This window comes from Zonotrichia leucophrys, chromosome 3, assembly GCF_028769735.1.
Source record: "Zonotrichia leucophrys gambelii isolate GWCS_2022_RI chromosome 3, RI_Zleu_2.0, whole genome shotgun sequence".
Lineage (NCBI taxonomy): Eukaryota > Metazoa > Chordata > Aves > Passeriformes > Passerellidae > Zonotrichia > Zonotrichia leucophrys.
The window spans coordinates 98,283,043-98,300,515 of NC_088172.1; the positions used below are offsets into that span (position 1 = coordinate 98,283,043).

Here is a 17,473-nt window from a genome sequence, read left to right on the forward strand (position 1 = left end):
ATCCCGGTTTCCTGGCTGCATTTCCCTTCTCTCTTTCCCCACTGGCTGAGGTACTGGAGAGGTTCAGACTCCCCAATACTCCTGATCCCAAAGATTTCCCTCTAATATACAAAACCCTCCCTTTTAATTTTTAATTCTTATGGAATTTAGGAGTTTTTCTTCCACATTGTTTCTTTCATCTTTCAATGTCTAATTTCATTTATCAACAAACCTAAGGTTTATTTGTAAAAGCAAATATCTTTTGCCATTCATCAGTCAGTGGAATCTTTCCCATTGTTTCTTTTATCTCCCAGTGCTAGTTCTGTCTACCAGCAGACCCAGAGCTTGTTTGTAAAGACAAATCTGCTATTCCTCTCAATTCCAGTATGCTAATGGACCAAAACTTTTAAAAGTGTGAGACCCCATGATTGGTCATCCATTTTGTGGCCATTTTAATTGTGCTGTCCAAGGTGGATCTATTGATACCTCTTTATATTTTTTTTTAACTCAGCAAAACAACTTGTAAGAAATTCCTTTGCTACCAAAATGGAATTTTTTGCAAAGGAATCGTCTTTCCCTGTCTCTCATCTAAAGGTTAAAAATGATCTGTTCCTAGCTAGCCCATATTCAGTCTTCACAGTCTTCATTTTGTTCTTAAACCAGTTTTCCTGTCTGGAAAATATTTAGTGACTTCCTTATGTGGTTTTCTGTTAGGGTAGCTAGTTCTCTTCTTAACATAGCCAGCTGTTCCAGGGAAACCAAGCAAATTGAAACTTGTCAAGTAAACCAAAAGCTCTGCAGGAAAGAGAATGGAATTTCATATTATACCTGTCTTTATTTGCAGAATTTTGTAAATTATGCAGACTTTTATTCCCTGTCTTTATTCCCTGCGTTACCTGTATCTGGTAGTTACCAGTATCCAAACCTTCCTCCCTCTCCATCTCCAGATTTCACTTCAAAATGTTAAACAGGAGGAGGGAAAGATATGGGCAATCTGAAACATGGAATATTTCATTTTAGATGTTTGCTGGTATTCCCAGTAACCCTTTTCTTTCAATTTTTTTGTTTTGACAGGTGATGCTAATGAAGAAGGGCCTCAGCTGAGTGAAGAGAGAGGTGAGTAAAGAATATTTTATGCTAAAATATATCACTTCTGTGAAGTATAAGCCAAACTGAAAAAATTCTAGAAATTAATTGCCTTAGTCAAGATAAGCAGTGCTAATCATTATTGCCAATGTTAACCCAGTCATCTCTGGTTTTTAAACAAAATTAGGGTGAACCATCCCTGATAATAAATAGTGCATAGTAAGACCAGCTAAGACTACTTTTTTAATGTCATCACCTTATGAACCTCTGGGCAATATTTCATTCCTTCTTATCAATAGCTAGTTTGAACATGAAGGGGAAATAATAACAATTCTTCAGTCTCTTTGTCTGTAAAAAAAGTATGAATAGAGCAATTCTAGAGTAATTTGCCATTCTGAATGGTGGCAGTGATATGTTTGCAATGAAAACAGTAGCAAAACTCTTCCACAAACTCTTAAATGCACTGAGCTTGGTCAGACAGTGGTTCAGAGGATTTTTTCCTGGTCGTCGTGGTTTCCTGTTTAAAACAAGTGTCACTGTTTTACTGTTTAAAACAAGTGTCACTGTTTAGGGTTTGTGGATGACATGAAATGGAAATGATGAATGGGTATAAGGGGAAGAAACCAGAGGAACAAGAAAAGGAGAGGACAGAGGATTAGAGAACTCCCATGAGGACAGAAGCTTCCATTCAGGAGATCCCTGCTAGTTTTATCAAGGAGGCTTCTTCCAGTTAATCTTGACCAGGTTTTTTGTAACAGATTTCCACCACAGCACCTTCTGATACTTCCCCTCCCTCGTCTGGAGGTCCTCAGTGAACATCTCCTGTTCCGTATGGATTTCTGTGCACTGCAATCTCCTTTCATGTGACGAGTAGCTCCCTGTACTCCTCTGCTTCTCCTTCCAAACTTCCTTCAAGGTCTCTGTGACCCTGATCCCATCACAGTCCACTGACTGTGCAGGAACATCCAGCTCTCTTTATGCAAACATAAGGATTTTAGGTCGACTTTAAACTTCAGGTCAGAAAGGAGTGCCACATGGGGAGAGGCAGGGATACAGCAGCCAGAAAACAGAGGTAGAAGCTTTTGGAGCAGTATTTTGACCACTTCAATTGGCAAGATTGTCCTAAAGACAAATGCTCTTTATTAAAATTAAGAAAGTGAGATAGAATTTAATTACTCACATACAGATCTTAATTTTGAAATTTTTGCTGACATTTTGAGCTGTCCTGCCACCCTCCCAATCCATGGCTCTTCTGGGTTTTTTTGGGCATAAGTATGGTTGGCAGAGAATATTTCTGTGTTCCCTGGGCTCCATGCAAAGCCAATGATTGACTCCCATTTTGTCTTTTGAATGAACACAAAATTCTTAGAGTTATAAAATATCCTGAATTGAAGGGACCCACAAGGATCATTGAGTCCAACTACCCCTTGAGTCTGCAAGTTCCTTTTTCACATCCTAACTGCTCTCATACCTTTTGTTTTGAAATTTTCAGCATTTTGGTTCATTGTGTGTTACTGTGGAAGGGTAGAAGATAAAAGGGGAGAATCCAAGTCCTTCATGAGAGCTGGGCATCTGACTGTCAAGAGATGTTTAAAACTCCAGCAACTTAAAGAGTAGATGGTTGTGGGGCATATATGTGACAGCAGGAGAGACCTGGGAGTTTTTGAACCCCTTAAGCAATTTATAAAACATGTAGATAGTTTTTTCCCAGTTGGTAATTAGCTAATCAGTTTGAAGTAACACCATGATTCTTATTTTCTAATGGCAACAGCAGTAAGGGTGAATAATGTGAGGTCATACATTTTCCTAAATTTCCTGGTTAGGAGTGGCCAAGGTTTGTTTCCAGCACACACAAAAGTATGTTTTCTTTAGGCTTCTCCTGCAACCAAGCCCTCAGTTAGCCACAAGGAATCAGGAGGGTTGACAGAAAGTCAAATGACAGAAAGTCATTTTCCCATCACGGTTGAATGCATTCAGTAGGCTCAATGAATTGAGTTTTAATTGTCTGTCAGTCACTGCTTTCGTGGTAAAGCAACAATGTTTAAAGAATGTTTTAATTAGGGAACCTGCTTGCATTAAATGTCTTAATTTATGAATACCTCTTATGCCTAATTTCCAGCTTGGCCTCCCTTTTTATTAAGAGGCTTTCTCTGCTACCAGTTTGTGCCCTGAGGTGTGTCATAGCAAACAAACAGTAGTGCCGTCATTTATGTTGACAGGATATTTTGAAAATATTGTGCAAGTTCATAATATTTAAAGTTTACCCAGCTGATATCAAACACTCTGTGCTCCAGTCCGTATAAGTAAGGGAGATCTCACATTTAATTGGCCTCAAATTATTTCTTTGACTCCCTTTCCTCCAGCTTGTCTGAAAGGCTGGAATGGATTTTTTTCAACCGAAACGTTTCTATCTTGTAAAGCTTTCATTTCCTTAACTTCACTATCTGTGAAGTTAAGGAAATTTTTGAAACTTGTGAAATTGTGAAATCTGTGAAATTTATTTCCCTACCTTTCATTTAATTATTATTTTCAGTCTATATTTGCTTGTTGTTGTGTTAAAACAGTGAATGGAGAATTGAGCTGAGAGAAAAGATTATTTATTTTGGATTATTTCTCCACAGTTTTATAATGCAGTATAATAAATATTATGTTTACAACTACAAATTAGAACATTATTTGGTTGGGGGTTATGATTGTTGTTTCTGTAGTGCTTGTGAAGCCATATGTCATTTCAGTATGAGCTTTCTTCACTTCTGTCCTGTGAAAGTCCAGTCCAGCTTGAAATCCACATCCATATTATAATTTTCATAAGAGATGATGCAATAATTAATTTAAATAGCAGGAAGATAAGCATTGAGTACTGAATGGAGTGCTAAGATAAAACACACAATTGTGAAATCACACATGGTAATATCTGATACAATGAAACCATTTCCAAATAATGTATGTAATTTATATTTTTTTATGTTTATAGAAGGCCTGCCTCCATCTCCCACAAAGAGCAAAGAAGAGCAGCCTGAGGACATGCAGGATGATGCTGAAGGTAAGTGCTCTAACAGCTTCTCAGGGCTGTTAATCAATTCACATTTTGAGTAAAAATTTGTTTTGAATTCTTGGGAAATAACTGGAAAGCTTTCAGTTAAGAATGCTCTTTGCCCACACTTGGAGAGTTCTTTTTGGCCTAGATAAAGGAGTTATAAATCTTCTGAAGTATATTTCATCCTAAGGTAGATTCACAATTACAAACCCTATTTTTATGTGATGGGCTACCAATTATTGCTGATACATCTTAATAAACTGCTGCTGTTTTATCTCTAACCAGCGCTGACTTCATGTAATTAAAAATCCCAAGTGTAATCCATGTTGTGAGGGGCTTGGGCCATGGTCTGGTTGCTTAAGTTGGTCAGGTACCTGCTGTGAAACACAGAGCGATATAATCCTCGCTTTCCTTTTCTGCAAGAGATTTTTGCTGTTTTGCTTTTACAGTGTTTGTGTAGTACATCCTTCTGCAGTTAGGAGTCACAGGTGATTAACATCATGCTTACAGTGTTATTCCTCTGAGGATATTTTCCTCCACTTGGGTCTGCTCAGGGAAGCTTGTCCCTGTGTATGGACATAAATGTGTCTGTGTTGCTCTAAAACTGGATGAGAGTGTATTTTCCTAATCTCTATCTCGTTGGAAGAGTTGTTTATAAGATGTTAACATCAAAGGCTTATTTTCAATGCTTTCAGATATGTGGAAGAGCAAAACACCCCAATCCTGTAGAAATTCCTCTTCTGTGAAATAGATAAAAGGATGAACCTTAATCTTTAATCCATGACACTTCCTTATCACGGATTCTTCTTGACCTGATATTCCTCAAATGACCTATCTAATTTTGCATCTCAGTGGCTCCACAATCTTCAGTATTTGACTTAGTGCTGTGTATTCAGCTCCTAAAGGACTCATGTCTCGGGCATGTGTGAGTCACAAAGAGCAGAAAAGTGTTAACATCTATCATTTTAAGGAACTGCTAGGAACATGCTGTCACTAACATTGTGACAGCTTGTTACGGGCAAGTCATTAAAGCAGTAGCTGTCATCACCTGGAAGGCACAGCTATTGGAGGGACCCAAGAAATTTCATCACACCTGAGTGTCTTTCCTTTCATGCTGCACTGAACCCAGTTCAAATTAAAATACCAATTTTATGTTTCAATTAGAGAATTCAGCGATGACAAACCACATGTCCATTTCTATTCAGGCTGACCCATGCTTGGGATCGTGGTGACACTTCAGTGTTCCTAAACAGGCAGAGCAAGAGTTGTTTTATGATGTATTCTTGCATGGAGTCTGGCTAAAACTTTTCATTGTATCAGTATGTTGCAAAAAAAAAACAAAACCAAAATGAAAGGAAGAGAGAAAGTATTGTCAAGCTGTAAGGTTTTCCTTCCATTTAAAAACCAACTGATGTTGTTTCACTCTTTCTGTGGCACCCTAGATACAGTTTCCTATTTCTCTGTGCCTGTCCGTTTTTCCCAGTGACCTGCTGTTGTTCACTTTGTGAAGCACAAATAAATGTGTAGGAAGGGCAAAGTAAACAGTATGGCAATAGAATTATTGCATTACTGCTGAGCTGTAAAATGCCTGAATTCCTTGGATTTGTTGCCATACAGTAGATTTTGCTGATGTAGAATTGAAGTCTCTAAAACAGAATCACTGCTGCTGGATTCAGTACAGCTGGTGGCAGAGCCCCCATGTGCTGGGCAGGAAGCAAACCTGTAATGTTTGGGATTGAAAGTTCAGATTTAGCCCTGAGAGTTGTTGTGATGGAGACAAGAATAGGTCATTAAAGTGTTTGCTGAGGGGCCTGTGGAGAAACCTGGATCAGATTTCTTTGGCATTACCTGTGCCTCTGGAAGAGGAGACAAGAAATTGAGATCCAGACACTGAATTCCTGTCAAGTTGCCAAGTGGCTGGAGTGTAATGTAACACACCTGTGAGCCATTTCCATTGCAGTAAATGGGATTTGCACACATTTGTCTGAGAAGAGGATTTACTTTCTCCTGGTCTAATTATTAGCTGTTTGTTTTGACGAATTAAAAGAACTTTTAATGGGGAGCCTTGAAGATTCTGAAAGTTCTGAAGATGTGACATGAACCACAACTATATGTCTGAATAGTTTTATTTAGGTAGGGGTTTGTCTTCACTTCCAGCAAGCTATCTTTTTGTTCTTTTTAAAAGAAAAACTGAGTAGCTAATGCATATAAACAGTCGTGAATAAAACACAACAAAGGCAAACGCTGCCTGAGGTCGGCTTGGTTGAATTTCCCTTAGGGTAAAACTGAAGTGCTTTGTGGTTTGGTGTGTTTAAACTTGGAGATAATTCACTTTAAGTACCCCAAGTTAAAAAAAAAAACACAACAAAGAGGAAAGGAAAGGAAAGGAAAGGAAAGGAAAGGAAAGGAAAGGAAAGGAAAGGAAAGGAAAGGAAAGGAAAGGAAAGGAAAGGAAAGGAAAGGAAAGGAAAGGAAAGGAAAGGAAAGGAAAGGAAAGGAAAGGAAAGGAAAGGAAAGGAAAGGAAAGGAAAGGAAAGGAAAGGAAAGGAAAGGAAAGGAAAGGAAAGGAAAGGAAAGGAAAGGAAAGGAAAGGAAAGGAAAGGAAAGGAAAGGGACACACTAAAAAGTAAACAAATATAAACAACAAATCCCCACAAAACAAATTAAAATCCCAAAAGCCCAACCACTATCTTTTATCATTAAAAGCAAGTCCAAATTTAACATAGGTTTTTATTTTCCCTTTGGTAACATGACCAGCTATAAAATATTTAACAAATATACACTGAGACATGGGAACAACGCAATGTATTTTCCCCTGCTTAGGTTTTAGATTGAAGATGGGAGTACAACTTGTGATGCTAGCAGCCTTGTGTCTGCCCTTGTGGCAGTCTCTGGAACCCATTCCACTGAGTTCAGCAATATTTCTGCTGTGATATTTTTCTCCAGCTCACCAGGCTGGTTTGTTGGCTGGAGGTAATGGGGCAATATCATTTCAGGGCATGTTAAAACCTCCACAGAATACTGGGGAAAGTAAGTTCCTTTGTTATCACCCTCTTTGCAATCAAGGAGAGGTGAGTAAGTGGCTGCGTGTAAGGAGCTTGTTTGGCAGTAAGCTAAAATAAACACTTGACATGCTAATGAAAGCAATCTTATACCAAACCACTAAAGTATTAATGGTATCTGTTATTGTGCTATTAAATATATTGTTCTCTGAACTGTTGGTAGAGAAAAGTAAGTGTGAACTGCACAGCAGATTGTTATGTCAGTGGTTGTGTTCCATAGATTTTCACTACAGAGGTATTGTCTGTGAAAATGGATAGACTAGGAAACCTCTTTTACTCACAGGTTCCCTGCAGTATTTCAGGTTTGACATGTGCAAACATGCCAAATAATTTTCTTCTTTTCTGTTCTTTTTTTTTTCCTGCCGCTTTCCTGCATCCTGGGAGAGTAAAAGCAGCCAGGGATAATTTTGTTTTTCCCTCAGTCAGGTGCATTCATGGATTGAGTGATTGTAAAGTGTCAGGTGAACAAAATATGTTTGGTACTAAGCAAAACATATGCATGTCTTACTTCAGCAGCTTCATAACACAATCTTAAAGTGGTTACATAGACAAAATGGCAGTACTTGTCACAATACAGCAGCCATGAGCTGGCACAAATACCACAGTCACTGTTCTCATCCTACTTAGTGTCACCGAGCAAAGGCAAACCATTTATACAAAAGCCTAACTAAACAAAAATCTTAAATGTTCCTTGTGTCTCTTACCTACCTCCCCATGTGTCCCATCCATATGTAGTGAACAGCACAGTGTGTGCATTAGGGAGAAGCAAAACTGTTTGTCCTTTCCTGCTTTGCAGGATTTCTCAGATAGAAAGCAGAGCCTGCCAAAGAGGTTCCCCATCCATTCCCTCCATGGGCTGTGTGAGACCAATGTATCAAAGATGAGTAACACATCTAGTAAGAGCAGCCCAAATGCCTGCTTTTTCTCTTCCTCCAGCAGAAAAATAATCAATCCATGCAGCAAAAGCCATTTTCTTGCCCTCCTTCAAGGGATATGAAGACAGAAGCGGAGCTCTGGAAGTTGTCTTGCTCCAGCTCCTCTCACAAGCTGCTCCCCAGATGAATGACCAGATTCCTCCTGATAGATTGATAGGCTGTTGTTCTCCCAGGATCACTTGTGGAAGGAGCAGGTCTGTTGGAGTTATTTGTCCAGAATGGACTTTGTCTGCTTTCCATTCACTTGGTGGGAAGGAGAACAGGTTGATGAATAAGCCAAACTACAAAGTTCAAAATGAACACAAATCACCTTTAACAGAGTTGATAGCATTGGTTCCTTTGCCTGATGGGGTCACCACAATTTGGCCTCTTGGCTTTCAAAGCTAACATCACATTTCTGAATGTTGTGTCAGAAATCCAGGCTCACCAGCTGGCAGATGCCCTGTCCATCAGAGATGTCAGTCTGGTGACTGAAGTACGCAGCAGAAATAAGGTAAAATAAAACTGCATCTTAATCTCAGTAGCTCATTGGTCCAGCAGGTCATTCAGTAGGATTCTCACTGAGAGGGAGATACCCTGGATCCTCATCCCTTCTCCCAAAAAAGCTTTTGTGAAATGGCAAAAAGTGCATAGTCTTGGGACCAGGAAATAAACCTCTGTTTAGGGCCTAATCTTCTAATTGTGAGATTAACATAAGGCTTCCCCTTCCAGCTTCTCCTTTATTTGCTTGTTTGCTCTCTAGTGTGACCGCGTTCACAGGGGTCATAGGATGAGGGAAGAGACAAGGATCTGACTCCATGTTTCAGAAGGCTTGATTTATTATTTTATTATATATATTATATTAAAACTATACTAAAAGAATAGAAGAAAGGATTTCATCAGAAGGCCAGCTAAGAATAGAATAGGAAAGAAAGAATGATAACAAAGGCTTGTGGCTCAGCTCTCTGTCTGAGCCAGCTGGGCTGTGATTGGCCATTAACCAGAAACATCCGCCATGGGCCAATCACAGATGCGCCTGTTGCATTCCACAGCTGCAGATAATCAATGTTTGCATTTCCTTAGGCCTCTCAGCTTCTCAGGAGGAAAAATCCTAAGGAAAGGATTTTTCATAAAATATGTCTGTGATACTCTGGTTTCATGGATAGAAACCTGGTGTGTGCCCCCAGCACAGTCCATGTCACCTGGCTTGTGCTTCTTCCCCCCAAGGTGGGCTCAATCCTCCCTGGAGCTGCGGGGTGCACACAGATGGCTCTTTCTTGCCATTACACAGAGATGTTCTAAGCATCTCTTCTAAGGGTCTTCTAACACTGTGCAGGCCTGGTTGTCTGTCTCTTTAAGGGATTAATTAATATTATCTAGATTTGACTTTTTGTTCTGCACTTTTTAGCAAGGGGTTCTTTTATCCCTTGATAAATTGTGCTTGCAGTCATACTTTGCATCCCATGGGGCAGTCATTTTCTTCAGTAAATTTCTGCTCCAGTCATAATCTACTAAAAATGAACACTGAGACACATAATTATACTTCAAAAAACACAGTCATTTATTCAGCCTTAAAAGTGTTGCTTTTTATTAAGATAGCTTAGAATTGACTATCTCCTTTTTCCAGCAAACCTAATCCTTTAAAAAATGTTAAATGAAGATTAAGTACTACAGAAGAAATTCCCCGGGAAGGATGTGTATCAAACATATCTGTGAGACGTTTCACCTTAATGCAGATGGGTTATATTTAAAGAGTGGCTATTAACCTCCATCCTCTGTGGTTGATAGATTCTCTTTTCACTTCTGTTTTGAAGTCCACCATCTGTCCTGACTGATTACAGCTTTCAGAATATTAGGTGATCACCTTGCACTTAGCCAGGGGTAAAAGAGGATGTTATCTGTATTTTCAGTTGTATTTTCTCTCTGAGCAAACATTTCTTAGAAGATTCTTTTCATCGGTGAAGTGGCTTCTGCTGTTCCACTAAATTGCCGTGCAGTGGCTGTGCAAAACTCAGAAAACACAGCTCATTTTGGCCTCCACAGGTGATGTGCTGTCCTGTGGTGTTGGCCATTTACCCATTTGAGTTTCTTTTAGCAACTCAATGCACATCTGTGTAACAACACAGGAAAAACACTTGCAATTCCTGGTTTTGCCCTGAATGCTTTGGAGTAGATAATCCTCCTTCTGAGATGAGCTAAGGTGCAGAACACCACGTTACTGCAGTGACAAATGCAGTGTTGTCACAGGAGAATTCTACCCAGTGACACAGCCCTAGGCACCTGCAGGGGGCTCATCTGTCAAGGAATTCATTGCTCATTTTTAAGCATAATGTGAATTACATTAAACCATCATGATTGTTCAGGTCTAGTGCAGGAAATGGGGCTGGTCCCTTCAATCCAAAATGCTGATGTTAAGTAGTCCATGGTTTTGTTTGCAATTTTTGAGGGTTTTTTATGAATGTAGTCTTTTCTTTGGCTTCTCTGCCTGTTTCTTCTATTTGTGAAAAATCAAGATAGGTCTCAGGCTTTATTTTGACTGTGGCTTGGAAAAAGAAGCCATGTGGCTGTCCCTTGTAGTATGTAGTTACCCAGATGTCAGTGACACTGTAAAAGTATGAACAAAGGGTAAATTTATATAGTCATGATAAAATTTGAGGGTTTATTTTGCACTTGCCCTCATGGGGTCATTTTGTGTCTCTGGGATAGGACTAATTGTAGGGCCAGGAGTCAGGACTTCTTTATAGTGCTCTGAACTCTGCATCAACCCACAGGAGAAATTTCTGTCCCCTTTTATACACTGCAAGCACGGTGGTAATACTGTGCAGCACTTTGTAATACTGCAACACACAGATTGTGTATTGCACAATCTGAGTCAATGGAGAGTTAGACCCAGTGAAAAGACAAGTGAGCACAGTGTGTGGGGGTTTTTTGCATCAAAATGCCAGTATTATCCTTGTCCTCTGCACAAACTGCCTGTGACATCCAGGGTGTGATATCCATCATATTCTGGTTGTGTTGGTCAGCCCAAGCTTCCAGGAGATGTCTCCCTCCATTTGTTTTGAAGCATCACAGGAATAGCAATGCTCAGCATCTCTGGCAATGAAATGTTCCATGTCCCTTGCCCAGCACCTCTATTGCACAGTCTGAATCCATGGAGAGTCAGACCCAGTGACTTCACCACTTCTTGTGCTTCTCAGGATGTTAAATACATTAAATACAATAGTTTTATTTTTAGCCTCTGAGATAAGCCACTCAAGCTGCAGTTTTCTCATTCTCTTCCCACTCTCCTGGACAAAATGCTGCATGGAAATGAAACACTATTATTTATTGGACTGACAGCTTCACTGGGCTGGGTGCACCCACAGCAGCCTGTTCAGGGCTGCTTCTGCAGCATGGTAATTTGTTGAAGCAGCACAGAGGGAAGAGTCTCATAACTCCATTAAACAATTACTGCAGATAACTCGTTACTAACCCTTCTTAAAATTTACCCCAAAGGAATTATATACAAGTAATGATTAAAACTGACCTAAATCATAATTTAATTAAAAGAAATTAATATGAGAACTGAAAATGTTCAGCAACCTCGGGCCACCACATTAATGATTCACTTTAATGTGTTTGTAGTTCTGCAATAATGGCCTTTGTGTGTATGTGCTTCTTGGTTTATGTCTGATATTATTTTACCACTGGAATAGTTTGAAAATAGTTGCAGGCTGTATGATCTCAAGTGCCTATGTGGATGTACATGTGCTTTCTTCTCACATTTCATGGGTTTCAGTGAAGCCAGCATATCTACTTGAGTGCGGAATGCAGATCAAGGCCTATATTTTTCATTTTCTCATTAATTAGTTTCTCTGCTATATAATAAGGACCTCAATGTCATCAGTATGATTACCATGGCAGTATTTCTGTGCTGTAAAAAAGACAGTTCAAAACTGGCACCCCTTTGTCTGACAGATCTTGGTTGTACTTGTATTTGTTTTACAAGAAAGAAGCACAGGTCAGACCAGTGGAGGGATGCCAAAGTCACTGGCCATGCAGAAAAGCAGAGGATGCTCCTGAACTTGCATGGCAGAGCCATTCAGAGACATAACAGGATCCAACCTGGTGTGCCAGGATGTGGCATTTGCACAAATTAAGATGAAAGCCTCAAGTATTGGCCCTTTGTCACTTTTATTTCTACCCCAGGAAAGAGGTAGAGGTTTGGAGAAAGCTTATTCTAAACACTGACACCCTATGGATGACATAAATGAAGCTTTCTCTGTAGCAAAACCAATTTTATTATTAATAGCATCTGTGTTCATGAGTTAGACTAGATGATCCTTGTGGATCCTTTCCAGATCAGGATATTCTGTGATTCTCTGTTGGAGGGGTAGAAATGGACTGGTTTGTAGTGGTTATGCAGAATTTCTTCCTTGAAACAAACAAAAAAAAAATACAGTATCTGCAATTCTGTTTTCTTGTGGAAAATGTCTTTTTGCAGCAGTTTTTGGGGCATTGAGTTTAGCCTCATCTCTGTGTGTCACCAGCTGCTTGTGAAGGAAGGTGCTGCTGGAGAGGAGTAGGTGTGTGAGCAGACACAGCACTTGCTCAGCTCTGAAACGGGAAAAGCCAAGAGGCCAGCAGGCTATTAATATTTTTGTCTTGCCATGTTTGTCACAAGAACAGTGGAAGATGTGAGAAGCCACATATTTCCAGGCTCTTACAGAGAAAATGTGAAGAACCCTGAAACCTGCTCCAAGGGTTTGTTCCCTGACCTTTCTTTCATCAGGATCCTGTCCCAGCTCAATCCTGTCTGATGCTGGTTTATTATTCATCATGTTATCTGCTTCATGTGGGGGCTGCCACTGCAGCTGGCACCTCACTGGGCATGCTGAATACCTCTCCTAGCAGCAAGTGGGCAGGCACTCCTGGAGAATCCTCTTTTCTGCTGCAGTTAGAAGTGCCACTTTGCTCTGCCAGCTTGCTGAGCACACTGATTGATCCTTGTTTAGCCTCCTTTGTACTAAATATAACATTGGGGAAGGGGGAAGCGGAATGGATTTTCTTGATGACCTCAAAGAAAATGCCAGGAGAAGACAACAAGAACCTATCAGGCAGTAGTCAACTTGGCAAGAGAGAGCAGAATATATGGGCAGGAGAAAGTATTTTAGTGCCTGATGTGCTTATTTTGTTTGTACAGTACTACTGTAATCCTCAAACTTCTATTTTTTAGAGCTGACTGTCATGCCAGGGGGAAAAGAAACAGATGTTCCCATTTGTCTTGTGCTGTGGCTCAAAATCATTTACATTTTCTGGCCTAAAATGACACGAGATGTCATTTGCCACTTTTTGTATCTCCTTTGGAGTGAGTGACAGATTGCTGTTCAATTACCAGCGTAATAGAAAAGCAAATATTGTGAGGACAGCTTTCACCTAAAGGAAATACAATCACTGATTGCTGCAGTAGTGGGAAAAGAAGGATGGCAGATACTGTAGAAGCCATCCAGTGGAAAAGACATTTTTATTATAAATAATGTCATGGGGAAGACTCAAGGAAAATGTACTGGCTCTGGCTTTTCTGCCTGGAGAAAAGGAGAGCCAGGGGTGAATAAAAATATGATGGAAAAATTGTAAATTGTAAAATGTATTTCCGGCTCTTTGCCTTGTGGATGTGCTCCTTAAAGCCTTTCCATTTGCTCTGCACCCTGTTCCAGTGAAGAGCAATAACTGCAGACTCTTCATCAGTCAAAGGCACTCAGTGAGAGACTCATTAGAAGGGCTTTTTATAAGTGGAAAAACCTGTTTGCCAAAGACTTTGGGATTAGTCGCTTCTCCGCTCCATAGTTTGCTTTCTTGTCAGCGTGTTCATGCTCTGCCTTCATCCCTTCTCACAAGATAAATAGATACTCCAGCCCAAGCAGAGCTTAACCATTCCTTCTGCAAGTCATTTATTTGAGCATCACTTGTCCAGTCTTAATTTTTAGCATTTCCATTTCTCTATTTCGGCCAAAGTCACTTGCCAGGCACAGCCCTTACTGTCAGTGCACTGATCAAGGTGAATTTTCATGTCATGATCCAGTCAGTCTATTGGATTGGGTCAGAGTGCAAGAGGTGAAGTTTCTGCTTGAAGTCTTTCTCATTTTTCTTTCTAAAGAAACAAAATGAAGTGAAAACACGTTGAGAAAATCGTAATTTAGGTTCTATGAGACCAATTCTAAACAGTGAATGTCCAGTGAAATAATACATTTAGAATTGTGAAATTGTGGTTTACTTGATAATCTACCAAACCAGATGATCATTTAAATTTTCTCTTGTAGTTTAAGTTTTCTCTGAGTGACTTAAGCAAGAGATATAGTTCCTTGTCCATAAATATGAATGAACCCTTGAAATACGTGGTTTTAGTCAAATAAGTTGTGCTTATAGTCATAATAATGGATGTAGAAACAAGTATCATCTGGAAATGGAGTTTTAAATTGTGAATGCAGTAAGGTAATGTCTAGAATTAATTTCATTTATATATCAGTAGTTACATTTATGCCTGACCTGCTTTTTCTGGTTGTGAAGCTCTTTCTGCATAGAGTGAAAAATGTCACACTTGACCATAATTGAATCCTTGATGCTTTGGCACTGCTCATTTTACAGTGATGCAATAATCTCTTTTGCTCTGACCTATTGGTAAAGATTTTTCCAGTGCTGCTGCACTGCTGTGTTACAGGATTGTCTTCATTTATGTATTGCTTGCTGCATAGCTTGATGGCACCAAGCCTGTGTTTTCAGAGAAAAGGGGTGGGGGAGATAAAAGTTAAGATATAAATTAACCTAACTTGTTTTTTTTTTCCATGTGGTCCTCCTATTGTGTGTGGACAGGCAGAACAGTGACTTTGAAAACAACACCTTTTGATTTCAAGTCAGGGAAAGAAAAACCCTTCTGTCAGTCCATTTTGGTCATCCATATAATGCAATTTTTTACAGGTTAGAGCTCACTAGTGTGCTAAGAAATCACTATGGCAAGGCATCCATTAAGGTTAGAATTCATACAAGGAGGTCCCAGGAGGGCAGGGAGCCCAAGTCCCCACTGAGGGCCATCAGCTGCACCCTGCCCACCTCTCTTCTCTCAGGTGAGGGGTGTCAAGCTCCTGCTCCATCTCCTCTCCTCCTGAGAGCAGCTCTGTGCAGGGCCAGCCTTGGAAATAATTCTCCACTAGTCCCATCTGCTGGATGCCAGGAAGAATTGCCTGCTGGAAAGAGGGAAAGCATCCTACCTCAGCCTTTAAACGTCAGCTGGGTGCAGTGTGCCACCAGATGTACATCTGCCTGTGGAAAATATGTGCTCTCTCTGTTCTCCTTCCATCCACCCAATCACTTTTGGACCACTGCTATTCCCATCACCAGGTTCCACATGTTCAGTAAAAGCAAGGTGGCCGACACAAGGAGCTTCAGCTGTGTTGTTTTAGAGAAGCTGTAATCAGAAAACCCAGCAGCCAGCAAAGATCACAGGGAACAAAAAATTGTGTATCATTATCAGGACATTTCCAGGCCTGGGAATGAATTTCCCTTCTCACAATGGATATGCTCAGCAGTCAACTTTTCAAATATCTCATTAAGGCTGGTGCTCAGCTGTTGTTGTGCTGCTGCAGAGCAGGGAGTGTGGCCATGGCATCCAATCCTGCATGCAGCTCTGCAGACTATCATGTTGTTATGAAGCTAAAAGAGCCTTTTCCATCCCTGAAAACAAAGAAATCCTGCTATATTTCTAATCAGGGCAAACAAAGTTTAAGAGACCCGTAGATATGTTTCAGGGTATTACCCATTCTCAGTGGTTATTTGCTGTTTGATGCCTGCCTTCCAAAAGGGAGCTGGAGGGTAGAAAGTGGGTAATGAATGTGAAGTAGTGAAGAAAATTGGGAATGAATGTGAATGTTAAAAGGGGAAAATTCATTCAGTCCTAGCAATCTTACTTTGGTTTGATGTGCTCTCTTCATTACAGCCATTTGTGATGCATTTTTATACTGTGTGTTAAGTGGCATTGTGGCTTTTGCTTTAAAATTCAATTCAGTTGATTCTTACCGTCCATAGGCATGGGAGTAAGTTCTGCACGTCAGAAACACAGCCCAAGAATTCTGTTGAAATGTTACAGGAGGAAAATAACCTTAGGAAAAAACCTCTTTATAAAATACATAGAACTTCAAGCAACAATTTCATTTATTGTGGACTGTGCTTAAGGAAATGTCCCTCTATTTAGTGTTGTTATTTGCAGTGAGCCTATTGAGATAAAAATCTATAATCCTCTACTTGAGATAAAAATCATGACTGGTTTAAATGGAACTGGTCCTGTTGGAAGGTTTTTTTCAGCTTACCTTTACATCTCTCCGTTTTTATCACAGGGCTTTGCTGTAAATTAGCAGTTTGTGCTAAATTGGTTACAATTAATATTGCAGTGCTCCAGGTACCAATAAAAAGATATCTCATAAATAATTTTTATGTGTTTTTCTCAATAGGTGGCAATGGCACAGTGGATAAGCAAAACAGCGATGAAAATAAGACCCAGAGCCAAGAATCAGGTTTGTGCCCAGCTCCTTAAAGCCTGTCTCAGGTTTTATCCACTTTGGTGGACAATAATCTCAGTCAGTGCTTTTGAAGGGGAATGTTTGTACATTTTCACCAGATTAGCTCAGGTCTTGAGCAGTTCTCCCATTAAAGACTGAATCTTCATTCCTTATGAATGAATGTGTTGCAGTGCAGGAATGCAGACCCCTCTCCAGTTTACCAGCTCTACATTCTCCCTTTAAGGTGGCTAATCTTGCTAATCCTCTCACAAGGAATATTTTTTTTCCCTTCTGCATAGAATAGGAGTGAGAGAAAGAAATTTGGGAAAGGAGGAAGCAAGCAGCAGGCTCCTTCTGGTGAAAACTCAACTCCTGAATATTTTAAAGGGTTTTAAAAAAAAAGTTTTAAAAAATTGTCTGCACAAGTCATAATGGTTATAAAGATTTAAATTAATAGAGAAAAATATTGCACATGCTGTGGGCGAATGTCAGAGTTCACAAGTGGTGGGTTTTGCAGGTGACACACTTATAAATTATAGTGAGTTCAGTGTGTGGGAATATATGTCCCTCCATGCTCACAAGAGGATGGAGTACTCATTTTTTTTCTGTTTGGTTTTTTTTTTTTCTGTTCTGTTGTCTGATTGTTTATGGTTTGCACAACTCTGTTCTTTGCAAGAGACATCTAGAAAGAATTAGTTACCAAAAGACCTAAAGTGGCAATTGAAATGTCTGTCTATTCCCTTTTTTCTTAAGTATTTCTTTAACTGTAGTATTCCATGCAGCACACTGTTTTTACATGTGATTAGGATTTTTTTCCCATTGTAATGCAGAATGTTCCTTAAACATATTTAAACCAGAGGGAGTAAA

The 17,473-nt window shown here is 39.8% G+C and overlaps 1 protein-coding gene across 6 annotated transcripts in view; it reads left to right on the forward strand.

Moving 5' to 3' along the window:
* Positions 1-17,473, forward strand: part of MACROD2 (mono-ADP ribosylhydrolase 2) — an 856,447-nt gene that overhangs the window by 789,060 nt on the left and 49,914 nt on the right. For all 6 annotated transcript variants that reach the window (XM_064709456.1, XM_064709457.1, XM_064709458.1 and 3 more), the window contains 3 exons: positions 1,054-1,095; positions 4,040-4,108; positions 16,559-16,621. In XM_064709456.1, coding sequence (XP_064565526.1) covers positions 1,054-1,095; positions 4,040-4,108; positions 16,559-16,621 — 174 coding nt within the window. The remainder of the gene's footprint in view (positions 1-1,053; positions 1,096-4,039; positions 4,109-16,558; positions 16,622-17,473) is intronic.